Source organism: Emydura macquarii, unplaced genomic scaffold (genome assembly GCF_026122565.2).
Source record: "Emydura macquarii macquarii isolate MOO-44397 ecotype Brisbane River unplaced genomic scaffold, CSIRO-AGI_Emac_v2 contig_3424, whole genome shotgun sequence".
Lineage (NCBI taxonomy): Eukaryota > Metazoa > Chordata > Testudines > Chelidae > Emydura > Emydura macquarii.
This window is the reverse complement of record NW_027133561.1, coordinates 1,100-16,172: the sequence shown is the minus strand read 5'-3', so window position 1 is coordinate 16,172 and position 15,073 is coordinate 1,100. Positions and strand designations below refer to the sequence as shown.

The 15,073-nt window shown below is 59.3% G+C and overlaps 1 protein-coding gene across 1 annotated transcript; it reads right to left on the bottom strand.

Moving 5' to 3' along the window:
* Positions 1–13,662: 13,662 nt before the first annotated feature.
* Positions 13,663–14,589, bottom strand: LOC137144247 (putative olfactory receptor 10D4). The gene has a single exon (XM_067534457.1). The coding sequence runs from the start codon at positions 14,587–14,589 to the stop codon at positions 13,663–13,665; it is 927 nt and encodes a 308-aa protein (XP_067390558.1).
* Between the last annotated feature and the right edge of the window lie 484 nt (positions 14,590–15,073).

Here is a 15,073-nt window from a genome sequence, read left to right as displayed (position 1 = left end):
GGGTGTTGATCACATGGCAGACTCTGGTGGTTTCCCCAGGGGCCGTGGTAAAGGTGTTGGCGAACGTGTCCACCAAATGCCAGGCTTGCCGCTGCTGAATGTCTGTCAAGTCCCCTCCGAGCTGGGGCACTCCTCCTTCCTCTGGGTCGGGGACCTCTGGGCCCAGCTCGGGGTCTGGGGGGTAGGGGTTGATTAATAGCCCCTCCCGCTCTTTCCAGGGTTTTAGTAGGTTGACATGGTAGGTCTGGTTCTTCCGTCTCCGGTCGGGCTGTCGGATTTCGTAATTTACTGGCCCCACGGGACGTAGGACCTCGTACGGTCCCTGCCATCTCCCCAGGAGCTTAGATTCGCTCGAGGGCAGTAACACCAATACCCGGTCGCCGGGTTTGAAGGAACGGGTTCGGGCCCCCTGGTTGTAGGTCCGGGCCTGGGTTTGTTGGGCCTCCCGTAAGTGGTCCTGAGCTAGGGTCCCCGCCCGCCGCAGGCGGTCTTGGAGTTCCAGGACATATTGTAGCACCCCCTTGGAGGGGGATGGCGTCTGTTCCCACTGTTCCCTCATTAGGTCGAGGATCCCCCGGGGTTGTCGTCCATACAGCAGCTCGAAGGGCGAAAACTGGGTAGAGGCCTGGGGAACCTCTCGGATGGCCAGAAGCAAGGGGGGGACTAACTGGTCCCATCGCCGCAGTTCCTCTGGAGGGAATTTCCGGAGCATATGTTTAAGCGTCCGGTTAAAGCGCTCAACGAGGCCATCGGTTTGCGGGTGGTATACCGAGGTCCGGAGCTGCTTAATTCCAAGGATGGTACAAACCTCCCTCATTAGCCGGGAGGTAAAATTTGTGCCTTGGTCCGTCAGCAGTTCTCGGGGCAGGCCGACCCGGGCGAACACCTTCACTAGTTCGCTTGCCACGGTGCGAGCGGTGGCGTTCTTCAGGGGGATGGCCTCGGGGAAGCGCGTGGCGTAGTCGACCATAACGAGGATGTATCGAAACCCAGCCGTACTTCTCTCCAGCGGTCCCACTAAGTCGATGGCCACTCGGTCAAACGGGTTCCCAACTACCGGGAGGGGCACGAGGGGAGCGCGGGGAATGCCCGCCGGGGCTACTCGTTGGCAATCTGGGCAGGAGGCGCAATAATCCCGGACTTCCCGATACACCCCCGGCCAATAAAATCGGGAAAGCACTCGGGCGAGTGTCTTATCTGCACCGAGGTGTCCGGCGGCCGGGATATCATGTGCCAGTCTCATGACTGCCCTCCGGTGCGGCTGGGGAACCACGAGTTGGGCGTGGGGCACTTGCGTCTGGGGGTCTCGCTCCAGGCGGTAGAGCCGGTCTCTTTTGAGTTCAAAACGTGGCCACTGCGTAGCCCGTTGGGGGTCTACCGCCACCCCATCCACGGCGGCTAGCTGCTCGTAAGCCCGGCTGAGTGTAGGATCCTCTCGCTGGTCCCGGCAGAAATCGGCCAGGGCCCCGTCGGGGTTTTCAGGGGCGTCACTCTCCGTCGGCCTAGTCCCGGCATCTGGATCCTCCACTCCCATGGGCGGGTCAGGTGGGGTCTCCCGGGGTCTCTCGCCCTCCGGTGGGTCCTCGTTCTCTGGCGGGCCCCCTGGTGTGTCCTCCCCCGGATTCCCCTGGTTGGTGTCAGGTCGATCTCCAGTTTGTTGCAGCATTCCCACGAGGTGGGGCCAGTCCCGGCCGAGGATCACCGGGTACGGGAGCCGGGGGTCCAGGCCCACTGTCAGCACTCGGGTCTCTGACCCAATAGTCAGGGGGATTGCCAAGGTTGGGTAAAACTTGAGGTCCCCATGAATACAACGGAGGCCTACCTGTCCTAAGGTCCTCCCGTCCTCCGGGACGAGACCCCGCAGGATCAGGGTCTGGCCACACCCGGAGTCTACCAGGGCCTCATACTGTCGTCCCGCGAGTCCCACCGGGATGGTCACGGCGGGGCCGGATCGGCTCCGGGCCCGTCCCTCACCGGCGTAGACGGTACCATAGGTGCACGACTGGGCGGGACACTGTCTTCGGAGGTGTCCCAGCTGGCCGCAAGCAAAGCATGGCCCCGGGGTCCCCGGTCGCGGTCGGGGACTACTCTGTCCAGCGGGTTCTCTGGGCCACGTTTCTTTGGTGGGCCCGTAGGTGGGTCTGGTCGGGGCCCGATCCAAGCGCCCTGGCGGTCGGGCAGCGTGGTTCTGTGTTCGGGGAGAAGGCCCCGCTGGTCCGTTTCGTCCGCCGGAGGCCTGGGCCGGCCCGATGGGTCTCTCGGCCGCCAGGAAATCCTCCATCAGGCGGACGGCTTCGGCCAAGGTGATAGGGTGGTGCCGCAGCACCCAGGTTCTCCCTTGTGCCGGTAGTATCTGGACAAACTGCTCCAGTATGACCTGCTCCGCCACGGCAGCCGCCGTGTTCTGATCTGGCTGGAGCCAGCGCCAACCGGTGTCCCGGAGCTCTTGGGCTACAGCCCGCGGACGGGCCCCAGGAGGGTACACCTTCTCTCTAAATCGGCGGCGGAACGTCTCGGGACAAATGTCCAGCGCATCTAGAATTGCCGCTTTCACGGCAGGGTAATCCCGGGCTTCCTCGTCTCCCAAGGCCCGATAGGCTGCCTGGGGAGCCCCCGTCAAATAGGGGGCGAGGAGAGTCGCCCACAATGTCGGGTCCCAGCCAGCGGCGGTTGCGACGCGCTCGAATGTTACCAAATAGGCCTCAGGGTCATCGGCTGGTCCCAACTTTGTCAGGCTTGGTGCGGGTCCAGTTGTGGGCCGGCTTCGGCCAGGGCTTCCTCCGGGCTTGGGGCGGCAGGTCCGGCACGGCCTCCCAGCTGCTGCAGGAACTGCCGCTGCAATTCCTGCTGCTGGGCCCCAGGTCCCGGATGAGCTGTTGTTGCTGCGTGCCCAGTGTCTGCAAGAGTTGCTGCTGCTGTTGTAGCTGGGCAGCCTGCTGCTGTTGTTGGGCCTCGGCCCACCATTTGATCAGCTTCTCCGCTTCCATATTTACGGGTTGCTTCAGGTCAACACTCGCAGGGTCCCTATGCGTCAGGGCACGGTTGCCTGCATTCTCCACCACGTGTAAGCGTTTCTGGTTCCGCGGGAGGCCACAGCGGCTTCCTACAAACAGGGAATAGCTCGCGTTTGGCGAGTGAGTAGTCCTACTAGTCCGCCCTTAGGCAGGGTGAGCAGCAGTTACTCGCTCCGGCCCCCGGTCAGGGCGGGCGAGCCAAGAGTCAGTGGCTCCAACCCCTAGGCGGGGTGAGCAGAGGCAGATTGCTCAGGCCCTCAGGCAGGGCGGGCGAGCCAAGAGTCAGTGGCTCCAACCCTTAGGCAGGGTGAGCAGAGGCAGATCGCTCAGGCCCTCAGGCAGGGCGAGCGAACCAGGAGTCAGTTGCTCCAACCCTTAGGCAGGGTGAGCAGAGGCAGATCGCTCAGGCCCTCAGGCAGGGCGAGCGAACAAGGAGTCAGTTGCTCCAACGCTTAGGCAGGGTGAGCAAAGGCAGATCGCTCAGGCCCTCAGGCAGGGTGAGCGAACAAGGAGTCAGGCCCTTAGGCAGGGTGAGCAAAGGCAGATCGCGGCCCTCAGGCAGGGTGAGCGAACAAGGAGTCAGTTGCTCCAACCCTTAGGCAGGGTGAGCAGGCCCTCAGGCAGGGTGAGCAGATCGCTCAGGCCCTCAGGCAGGGTGAGCGAACAAGGAGTCAGTTGCTCCAACCCTTAGGCAGGGTGAGCAAAGGCAGATCGCTCAGGCCCTCAGGCAGGGTGAGCGAACACGGAGTTAGTTGCTCCAACCCTTAGACAGGGAGAGCAGAGGAGGCAACAGCTTCAGGCGGGGTCAGGAGAGCAATTCTCCTGGGGTGGCCAGGGAACGGGGGAAGGGGAGGGGGACGCAGGCCCACCCGTCTCCACTGCGTCCCAGCCCAGGGCCCTAGCAGTGGCAGAAGCGGCTGCCACTGTGCCGGCGGGGCTCCCGCCGCAACACACCGGCTATGATGCAGCTCCAGCCACAGGCCGTGGCTGTCCCTGGGCTACTTCCTCCCCACTGACCCTAGTACCTGCTTCTTCCGTGACACGGGGATAGTCCACCTGGTCTAGTGCCGTCAGTCCTTCCTCATCAATGGGGGGTAAGGCAGGAAGCTCCTCGTCAGGGGGCAGCTCCTCCAGGTCGTTGGAGGTGGGAAATGGCTCGGCCTCGGGCAGCTCCTCCAAGTCCTGTCCCGCTGCAGGGAGGGGCTCGGCGGCCGGCAGTTCCTCCAAATCCGGCCCGGCCTCCGGGGGTGCCTGCCACTCGGGCTGCTGTGGGGTCTCAGCCCAGTCTGGCGGTCCCAGAGCACAGCCCTGGGCTCGGGGTCGGGGTAACTCGGCCCAGTCGTCCTGGCCGGGTTGTCTGGTCCAGCTCCTCGAGGGCCCTATCAATCCCCGGGCCCAGGTGGGGCCGGGGTTTGTCGGCGGCGGTTAGGCTCTGGCCTCGGCCTCTGCTGGCGGGGCAGCACGTCTGCCTCTGGCAGCAATCTGGGCCCTACTGAGCTCAGGGGCCAGGCTTTTATCCTTCCCCTTCCTGTTGGGGCTCCGCCCCGCGGCTGCCAATTGGCCTGGCCGGGTGGTCCTATCACGGCCCGGGTCCCTTGTTGCCGGGCAGACTCCGGGGCAGGGTGTGAGCTGGGCCAATCAGGGCTCTCGTGCCCTTACATTCCATCTGTGCTTGTGGCCACAGCCGAGGACCCTCTTTTGGAGTCAGGCACTGACAGTGTTTCTCAAAAACAGCCGCAGTGCATGGCCAGCTCCACACAAACCAGCCAGGGCTGCAGGGGACTCCCCGCTTCTAGCTTTTAGCCCAGTGGTTAGTGCAGCCACCCACACAAACAGCTGTGGGGCACCCCACTTCAATTCCCCTTTCCCTGAAGAGGAGCGGGGTTTGAGGAAGCGTCCCCCCCTCTCAAATAAGCGTATTAATCACTGGCTGTGGGAGATTCTGGTGTGTTCCTCAGTTTCTTCTGTTGAAACCACGTCACTTTGTGTTCAATAATTACATATTGTGGCAAGTAGTCGGCTCCCCTCTAGTGGGTCCCACGCTTGTACTGTTTGTAGTGGGTCAGGGCATCTCCAGTACCCGCCTTCCTAAGGAGGAGGGTAGGGACCCGGGCCCACCCGCTCCTCCAGGTTCCAGCCCAGGGGCCCTATGAGCAGCAGCTATGTGCTGCTGGCACCATGTTCCTAGCTGCTCTGTCTTCCCCTGGGACAATTTTCCCCCTCCTTCTGGCTCCTTGAGCAGGGTACCTTTCTCTGTCCACTGGACTCTCCACTCTGATCTGTTCCTCCACGTAAGTCAGGTCTCGTCTCGTCTCGTCTCGTCTCGTCTCCTCTCCATCTACTGCACAGCACAGCACAGCACAGCACTCCTCCAGCTCCTGCCCTAACTGTTGGGGGAGGGGGGCGGGAGGGCTTTTATGAAGCACCTGGCTGGTCCTTCATTGGTTCCAGCTGCCCCTAATTGCCCCCTAATGGCACTTAGTCAGCAGGGAACGGAGCCCTGAGCATTCTGGGGCTCACATCCCTCCCATCCCCACTCTCCTCCTGTTGCTGGGGGAGCCTGCTGCCCTGGGGAGCCCCTGCTGCTCCTTCTTCTTGGGGGCCCTGCCTACTTGCCCCCTAGCTGGCTGTGGGGGCCTGCTGCTTTTACTGCCGTGAGCACCCTTCCCCCTGCTGCTGCTCCCCCTCTGGCCCCTGCCTTTGGGACACCCCTGCCCCTTCCCCCTCCCCCATCCCCTGTCACTGCCCCCTGCTCCCTCTGCAGTTCTCCCCACCCTGTAGCCTTCTCCTTAGTTTGTTTGTTTGCTTCTCCCTGGTTTGTTTGTTTGCCCTGTCCCGCCCCCGCCCTGGCCTTGGCTTGTTTGTTTATTTATTTGTTTGACCTCTCCTGGCCCTGCCCTGGTCTGTTTTTCTGTTTGAATTGCCCTGGCCCTACCTTGGTTGTTCCCTGCCCCGCCCTGGCTCCATGGGTTTGCCCCTGAGCCTTTCCAGCCATGCCTTAGCCCCACCCCTCCCCCTTCTGCTGCCCTTTTCCCCCTCTGCCCTGGCCCAGTACTCCTGCCCCATGGTGCTCATGGCCCCCCTCTAATTGCTTCCCCCCCTTTTTTTTTGTTGCCCCCCCCTGCACACTGCACACCCCCCCAATTGACATAGTCCTTGCTCCCTGTGCAGCCGGAGGAGCCGGGTTTCCACCCAGGACTGGTGAGTGTGTTCCTTGTGCCCCTGCCTGAATTGGCCTTCCCTTCTCCCCCTGTCTTGGCACCCTCCTCCTCTGCTTTCAGCCTAGCGGGAAGGAGCAGTTGCTGTCCCTTCCCCTCTCCCCCCTCCCTTCCCCCAACCGGTCCCCCCCCTTCCCTCTCCACCCCCCCGCCTTCCTCTTCTGCCCCCCCCCCAACGGACTCATCCCTGTCCCCTCCCACGATGGCGTGTGTGTCTGGGGCCGGGACCCCCTCCCTGGATGCCCCTGTCCCTTGCTCCGAGCCCCCCCTCCCATCTGAAGCATCTGGCCTCGCCGCCCCTGCCGAGCCATCGGGCCCAGGGCTCCGGCGGTGGACACCTCAGGTGGGGACTCTAGGGCCTCTGCCGCTGCTCCAGCTACCACCCCCCCTGTTCCAAGGGGTGCGCCCTCGGCTGGGAAACAGGGTCAGGGGAAGAAAAAGGGCAAAGACCCTGCCCGGACGGCACCCCTGCTCATGGTGGGGCCTGCTCCCTCCCCCGTTGTCCCTTCCCCGCTGTTCCCTCCACCAGCTCTGGGGGTGGCGCCGCTCCCAGGGCGTACGCTCAGGTCGCTGCGGGTCCCCCGCCCGCCGCCACAACATCTGGCCCGACCGCTGCCTCCAGCACCATCCCTGGAGGCCGGGACCCCTTCCCCACCCTTACCAGGAGGCATGGGGTCCGCTGCCTCCTGGTGCCTGCCTCGCCCCACGTAGAAACCTATGTGCGGGCGTTGGCATGGGTGGTGGGGCCCACGGCCGTGGTGGCGGCCTCCAAGATGTATGGGAAGGTGGTATTCTTCCTGGCATCGGAGGCCGCTGCCCAGGAGGCGGTGGTGACGGGCCTGGTGGTAGGGGACGTCCACGTCCCCGTGGAGCCCCTGGAAGACCTGGGCATACGGGTGGTCTTCACCTCCGTCCCGCCCTTCCTCCCCAATGCCGCCCTTCTGCCTTTCCTCTCTGCCCTGTGGAGGCCCATCTCCACCATCAGTCTGCTTCCCCTTGGCTGCAAGGACCCCGCCCTCCACCATGTCCTCTCCTTCCGCCGGCAGGTGCAGCTGCAGCTGCCACCGGCTGCATGTGGCGGGGAGGCGCTAGAGGGGTCGTTCCTGGTGCCCCATCAAGGGGCCCAGTATCGGGTCCACTACAGCAGGGGAGAGACCCGGTGCTTCCTCTGCCAGGCGACAGGGCACGTCCGGAGGGACTGCTCCCTGGCCCGGCAAAGCGGGGAGCCCGGGACCCCCGGGACCCATGGGGGTGCCAGCCAGACCAGCGGCGGCACCACCCTCAGCCGTGTGGTCCCTGTGGCTGCCCCTCCCCCATCAAAGGCCACCTCCGCTCGGGCCCCGGGGGTGCCTCCCCTGGTGTGCCCGGATGAGCGGGCGGGCCCCGCTAATGCCCAGAGAAGTCTGGCGGGGCCTGCGGGGGAGAGGGAGCCAGGGCCGCCTTTGGCAGGCACTGGAATGGGATCGCCCCAGGGAGAGGTCTTCCCTTCCCCCACTGTCCCGCCTCTGCTTTCCCACGCCCTGTCCCCTGCGCTCTTGCCCCCTGGCCCTGCCCCCACTGCCCAGCCCTCCACCTTGGAGGGCTGGGTGCTCGTGCAGGGTAAGCGCAGCAAGTGCAAGGCCGGGACCAAGCGCCCCCTTCCCCTCGTTGCCGAGGGGGGTGAACGTCCCTACAAGTCCCGCAAGGGGGCTGCTGGACCTGGGCCTTCTGTCGTGCCCCCTGCGGGGGCCCGGTGGGTGGCACCGGCCGAGGAGACTGCAGCGGCAGCTGTGGGTGGTCCCATCTCCCTCCTAGAGTCGCTCCTCGAGGAGTCCGCAGCCGGATGCCCTTCTGCCCCCCCGCCCCTCGCACCCTCTACCGGTGCTGAGGCTGCTCCCTCCTTGGTCCCTACCGAAGAGGACCTCGCAATGGCTGGGGGAGACTTCTCCTCCTTAATGGAGGAGATAGATGCCTTGGGCCTGACCCCGGCGTGTCCGGGGGTGGACGACCCTCCCCACCCGGAGGGTTTGGCTGAGGACGGCCCATGGCTGCTTTCCCCCTTCCCCTCCCTCCCTTCTCTAGCCGCTGGCTCTGCTCCTGTCCCCGAGACCCTTCTAGACCCTTCTCCCTCCCCGGTCAACGGTGCCGTCTCCGCTGCAGCCCGTGAGGCGATGGCTGGGGCCGTACACCCAGGCCCCGGGCAGCTGGACTCCCCACTCTCCAACACGGGGTGCCCCCCCCATCGACCCTGTCACCCCTCCCCAGGAATGTGGAGCCACACATGGTGCGGCTCCTGAGCCTAGCCCCGAGGCCGTCCCCCTGTCTTGGCTGACCCTCTAGCTCCCGGCCCTGATCCAGAGGCACCACACCCTGCTGGCCCAGCCACCGCGGAACCCGCACCCACTCCTGACCCTGTTCCCCCCCCTGTTCTCTGCAATGACCCTGCCCCTGTATTGACTCCTCCCCTTCTCCTTGGCCCCACCCCTCCTCCAACTCCCGCCCTCGAACCCTCCCTCCCTTCTCCCACTTCTATATTTCTTTGACAAAAGTCATTAAGAAGGTTGAGATCAGGCAGCTCGGGTATCTGTTCACTGTCTCTTTGACCCGGTCAGCTTTGTTTTAGATCTTGTTCTGCCACAAAGACTCCACATGTAGTGTTGGCTGATCAGGTGTCAATGCTAATTCTCGAAGATATCTCATCTATCTGATCAGCTTCCACCCAGCAGTCCCTTTCATATGGAGAGCTCCCAGGAGGCGGCCTCTGTTTTCACCACTCCTGGCCCTTTAGGGGATGCTGTCTTCCCTCCGCCGCTGCCCCCACCATCTGTCCCATCCGGTAGCGGGGCCACTGTAGGGGCCGAGCCGGAGGACGAGCCCCCCGAGGCGCTGCGTGAGGAGCTGCGCACTTTTTTATGGGTCTCACACGGTTCCCGGAACCGGGTGCAGCTCACACTGCAACGCTGGGGGGACTTTCACCGTGTCCTCCGGGCCGTGAGGGCCACGTTGAAGGAGGGGAAAGGGACTGGGCGGCAGGACGCCACGGCCTACCAGCAGGCCCGCAGATTCCGTGACGCCCTGATGGTCTTCGGGACCAGTCACGGGCTGCTGCGGAGCCCAGCAAGAACCGCTGGTGTTCCTGGCTGCAAGGATCCCCCCCAGCCCTCCTCATAATGCCAGTACTCTTTGTCACCTTAAACACCAGGGGCTGCAGGATGGGTCTCCGCAGGACGCAGGTGCTCTCCTTCCTTCGGGAGGGGGGTTACGCCATGGCGTTCCTGCAGGAGACTCATACGGACCCAGCCGCCGAGGCCAGCTGGCGGCTGGAGTGGGGGGATGGGGTGCACCTGAGTCACCTCTCCGCCCACGCAGGCGGAGTAGCCACCCTGCTCTCCCCCACCCTGCAGCCCGAGGTGCTGGGGATCACCGAGGTTGTGCCGGGCCGTCTGCTGCACCTCCGGGTCCGCATGGAGGGGCTGCCGTTGAACCTTGTCAACGTCTATGCCCCGACTGCGGGCCCGGAGTGGGTGCGGTTCTTTCAGCGGGCGGCCGCCTTCCTCGGTGCACTGGATCCTCGCGAGTGCCTGGTCCTGGGCGGGGACTTTAACACCACCCTCGAGGAGCGGGACCGCACGGGGACCGAGCAGTGGCAGGCCGCCGCCGACGTCCTCCAGGAGATTATAGACCATCACTCCCTGGTGGACATCTGGCGGGACCACCACCCGGACGACACCGTCACCTTCACTTTTGTCCTGGTGGGGGAAGATCGGTCGAGCCACTCCCGGTTGGACAGCATTTATATCTCTCATCACCATCTCTCGCGGGCCCACTCCTCCAGCATATGGCCGGCCCCATTCTCGGATCACCACTTGGTGACTGTGACGGCCTCTCTGACGGCAGAAAGGCCGGGGCCAGCCTACTGGCATTTCAACAAGAGCCTGCTGGAGGATGTGGGCTTCGTGGTGTCCTTCTGGGAGTTCTGGCTGGCCTGGCGGGGGCAGAGGCGCGCCTTTCCCTCGGCGCGGCACTGGTGGGACATGGGAAAGGTGCGCACCTGGCTCTTCTGCTGCGACTACAGTTGGAGCGGGAGGTCTTAGCGCTAGAGAGGTATCTGGCCACCAGCCCCGAGGATCCATCCCTCTGCGGAGCGTGCCGGGAGAAGCAGGAGGAGCTCCGGGCCCTCAAAGACCTTCGGGCTCGGGGTGCCCTCGTTCGATCCCGCATCCGTCTCCTTTGGGAGATGGATCGCGGCTCCCGCTTCTTATACTCCCTGGAGAAACGACGGGGCCCGGAAGCACGTCTCCTGCCTTCTGGCAGGGGACGGTGCCCCCCTGACGGATCCAGTGGAGATGCGTGGAAGGGCCCGGGCCTTCTACGCCAACCTCTTCTCCCCGGATCCGACCGATGATGCCACCCGCAGGATGCTCTGGAACGAACTTCCCATGGTTGGCACTGTGCTGGGTAGCAGCCCCCACGTTACTCTTGGCTGGATCCAGTTCAGTTCCATGTGTCATTGCCACAAACAGCAGTGCTGGAGCTGCATTTTACTCTTTTTATTTGTATTCTCACTGTTCTGATCAGAGGCGTCTGGGACCTGCTGTTGGTGGGCAGAGGGCACGGTTCAAAAGCAAACACACGCTCTGCTCTCAGCTGCCCCTCCCTGCAGCTCCCACAGCAAAGTGTTTGCTTCTCTGTCTCCCCATGGCCGCAGCTTGCAGCCTGCTCCAGGAGCCGCTGGACAGGGAGGGAGCCTGGCCAGCAATCACTGGCAGAAATATGCATGCATGTGACCCCTCCTGCACCCACCCTGGGTCGCCTCTGATTCTTATCATTGGTATTATGGTCAGACCTACAGACTGGAATTCAGATGTGGGCCCCTTTCTGCTGGGTGTTGCGAGGACACATAGTAAGAGACTGTCACTGTCTGAAATGGATACACATTTAATGGATGAGAGAGACAAAGGATTTAATGATGCCTGTTTAACAGATGGGGAAACTCAGGCACAAAGCAATTCAGTGAGTTACTCAAGGTCAAATAGGGAATCTTCCACAGAACCTGTACTTGAACCCAGATCTCCTGTGTCCACTCCTTTGTCCTAGCCACAAGATAACGCTTTGCAAATAATTCCCCTAGGCTCTTTAAATGTAGGTGTGTTGAACTGATACAGGTCTCAGTTACTAAACACTACAGCCACCTGCTTTCCTTCCTTCTCCCTCTACAGTCATCCAGTGCCCAGGCACTGGAGCTCAGTGGGGCTTTCCCATTGTCCATCAGAAGTTACAGCCCTTTTAAAAGTCCATATCCACAGCTGTGCACCTCTCTTCCATTCCAAGTTCTCTTTGCTCAGTCGCCCTGTTCTGGGTTTGTGGCTTTTTAAATATTGGTTTCCTGGACAACGGCAAAGAAACAACAGAGAAAATTCAGGCTGAGCCCCAGTAGTGCAAAGGGGAGCTGCAGTGCAGGGGGTGGTGCAGGCAACTCAGGAGGGGTGCTCCTCCCTCAGTCAGGGCTGTTTTTAATGCCGGGACGTTGTGGTAGTGTGGACTGTCCTGCAGGGAAAAGGGCAGGCAACATGGCTCACAATATCTGCCTCCGCTGCCTTTCTGTAATTTATCTTTTTTTTTTTTTTTCATTTATGGACAAAATCCCACTTCATAAGAGCTGATGACAATTCACAAAAAATATTATTAATTGTCTTTTGTAGAAGGCCATTAGAGGATAATGGGCATTGCACCCACACCGGTGAGAGACAGACCATGCCCAGAGAGCTTACAGTAGAAATGGGTGGGAGAAAAGAATGATTTGTACCACAGTGCCTCAGGTGGAGAACTGAGCCCCCGAGAGATTAAGTCACTTCTCTAACTTCTAATATTACACTTCCAGTTTAGGTTGGAAATTTCAAAGTGGCCTGAAGTGAACTAGTTTTCCAATTGCCTCAGACTTTTAATTTCCTTGGGAGCTTTGGAAATCACAGCCTCAGTGTCCGACTATTTTTCCTTTCATATTCTTGCTGTTTTGTTAAATTTCACTTTTTATTTTCCAGTCTCATAAATGGGTCCAGTCCTTTCCACACACTGGTTCCCAGCTTTATTTTTAATTTGCACAATAAGAAAAAGTGAAGACAACTTAGAGACACACTCCAATAAAACAGCTGAGGGTGGGAAACAGGAAAAAATGTTTAGGTTTCATGCACACTGAGTGATACTCAAAATTCAAGTGCAAAGGATGCAGAAGACACAATACATACACAACACAAGCCCAAAACACAGTGCGTGTGATGAGTGTAAAGTTCTCACATCCATTAAATCTTTTTAGCTTTTTTTCTTCCTCTTTCTCTCTCTGTCTGAGTAGAGGGTAAAGTTTACAAAACCACCCAAGTGACTTAGGAGAGTAAGTCTTATTTCCAAAAGCCATTAAGGAGCCCAGTTCTCACTGACTTTCAGTGGGACAATGGCTCCCAACGGCCAGATTTTCAAAGGTGCAGATAGGCACATAGTGGGATTTTCAAATGGATCCTAGTGTTTATGCCCAGATTTTTGTTACAGTTCAGGGCAACCGCGCCTGCATTTTCCCTTAGTGGTCCGGCAAGGGACAAGGCTCTCAGCTTCCAGCTCCTTAGCTGTTGCCTTTCTTGGGTGGAAACCTACATCTCTGTCCTTGCTGATGGGGGTCTTCACAATAACACACACACAGAGCTGCATTTTTAATACAGTACAAGTCGACTTCCTCATCGATTGAGTGGGTCTTCACTGACGGCTCAGTTGATCCGCATAAATCGATCTGAGCGTGGCAAATTTACCACCATCAGTGAAAATGTGTCCTTAGACTACTAAATGCCTCCATCACTTCTGATGAGGCTGGGGTTGGTCCTGCTTTGAGCAGAGGGCTGGACTAGACGACCTCTTGGGGTCCCTTCCAACTCTATTCTTCTATTATTCTGTGAAAATGGGATTTAGGTTCCTAAATCACTTAGGTGGTTTTGAAAATTTTATCATAAATCCAAAACCCAGATGTTCTCCCAGGATCGTTCAGCAGCTCTCTAGCACAGCTTCCTGCTGACATGTGGTTTGTGCCAGATGATGAAGAGAATTTCTTTCTTCCCTTTCTTGAGTTTGCAGAAGATGCTGCCCTGACTTCTGTAGAGTTGTGCAATGAGGCTGAGATTTTCAAAGTCAGCTACCAGATTTGGATCTCCAATTCCTATTAATATTAATACAGACTGAGAGTGCCTGTCCCTTAGGCAGCTTTGAACATGTCAGCCTTAAATCATGTCCAAGACAGCTAGCTGCTTTTAGCAACACTTTTATGATTTATAGAGCTACAGATAGATAGCTGGGATTGTATGGGGAAGGAGAGACACAGACTGTCACACAAGCCACTGAAGAGCCATGCGGATGAATTTGTAGACATATTTCAATGCTCACCCACATGCTACTTCTGCAGATACAGCACATCAACGTGTAGTCGTTTGACCCCCTCTCATTTTCCTCAGAGCCCCTTTCACCTCCTTGTTCCTCAGTGTGTAGATGACGGGGTTCAGCATGGGAGTGACTACATCACCCAAGAGCTGCACAGCGGTCACCACCACTTGGCTCATTCGTGGCTGCGTATAGATCAGGGCGAAAGGCCCAAAGAACAGCGTCACCACCGTCAGATGTGAGGCACAAGTGGAGGCTGCTTTGTGTCGCCCTTCGGCTGAGTTCATCTTCAGGATGGTGTAGACGATGCGGATGTAGGATGCGAGGATGAGGAAGAAGCAGATCATGGGCACCACCCCAGTGATGGTAAAGGTCACGGTCTTGATGACGTATGTGTCTGCGCAGGCCAGCTTGGCCACAGGGAAGACGTCACAGAAGTAATAGTCCACCACATTGGGCCCACAGTAGGGCAGCGTGAAGGTCAGGCTGGTGAGAATGGTGGCATGGAAGGAGCTGCTGACCCAGGTGCCGGCAGCCAGGATGGCGCACACCCTCCAGTTCATGATGATCAGGTAGCGCAGCGGGTGGCAGATGGCCACGTACCTGTCAAAGGCCATGACGGTGCAGAGCAGTTCCTCGGTGCAGCCTAGGAACTGATAGAAGAAGACCTGGGACATGCACCCGCCCAGAGAGATGGTTCTACTCCTGGTCCAGAGACTGACCAGGAATTTAGGGGTGCTGACAGAGGTGAATCCAAGGTCCACCATGGAGAGATTGCAGAGGAAGAAGTACATGGGGGTGTGCAGGCGGGAGTCAGTGAGGATGGCTGAAAAAATGAGCAAGTTGCCCAGGAGGGTGCAGAGGTAGAAAGTTAAGAAGCCGATGAAAAGGAGGGTCTCGTGGCCTTTGGTGTTAGGGATCCCTAACAGAATGAATTCTGACACCACAGTGCGATTCTCCATTTCCATGCGAGACGGGGTCATTCCTGGAAGCACAGAGATAATGCAGCCAGATTAGTAATCTCAATAAATGATGGTTTGTTTATTCCGTAGCACACCACAACTTAATCTACAAGGGTAAACCTTTCTAACCCGCATACATTTGGTGAAAGTGAGTGGAGAATCAGGACTCTAATATTTCATCAATTCTATTTGATGCTACTCAATTTAATTTTCCTTTCTTTTTTTGCATTCAACCATCTTCTATTCTATTCAGTTCTTATAAATCATACTAGGAAGAAATACATGCGGGTGTACAGGTGGGAGTCACCAAGGATGGATAATAAGATGAGCAGGTTCCCAGCAGGGTGCAGAGGTAGAAAACTAAGACAGTGATGAAGAGGATGTTCTGGAGGCCGTCAGTGTTGGGGGTTCCTAAGAAGATGAAATGAGTCACCACAGTGTGGTTGACCAACCCGATGTAGGACTCATTCCTGAGGTAGGGGAG

Coding starts and splice junctions, on each gene's coding strand:
- LOC137144247 (XM_067534457.1), bottom strand. CDS start 14,589: ATGGAGAATCGCACTGTGGTGTCAGAATTCATTCTGTTAGGGATCCCT.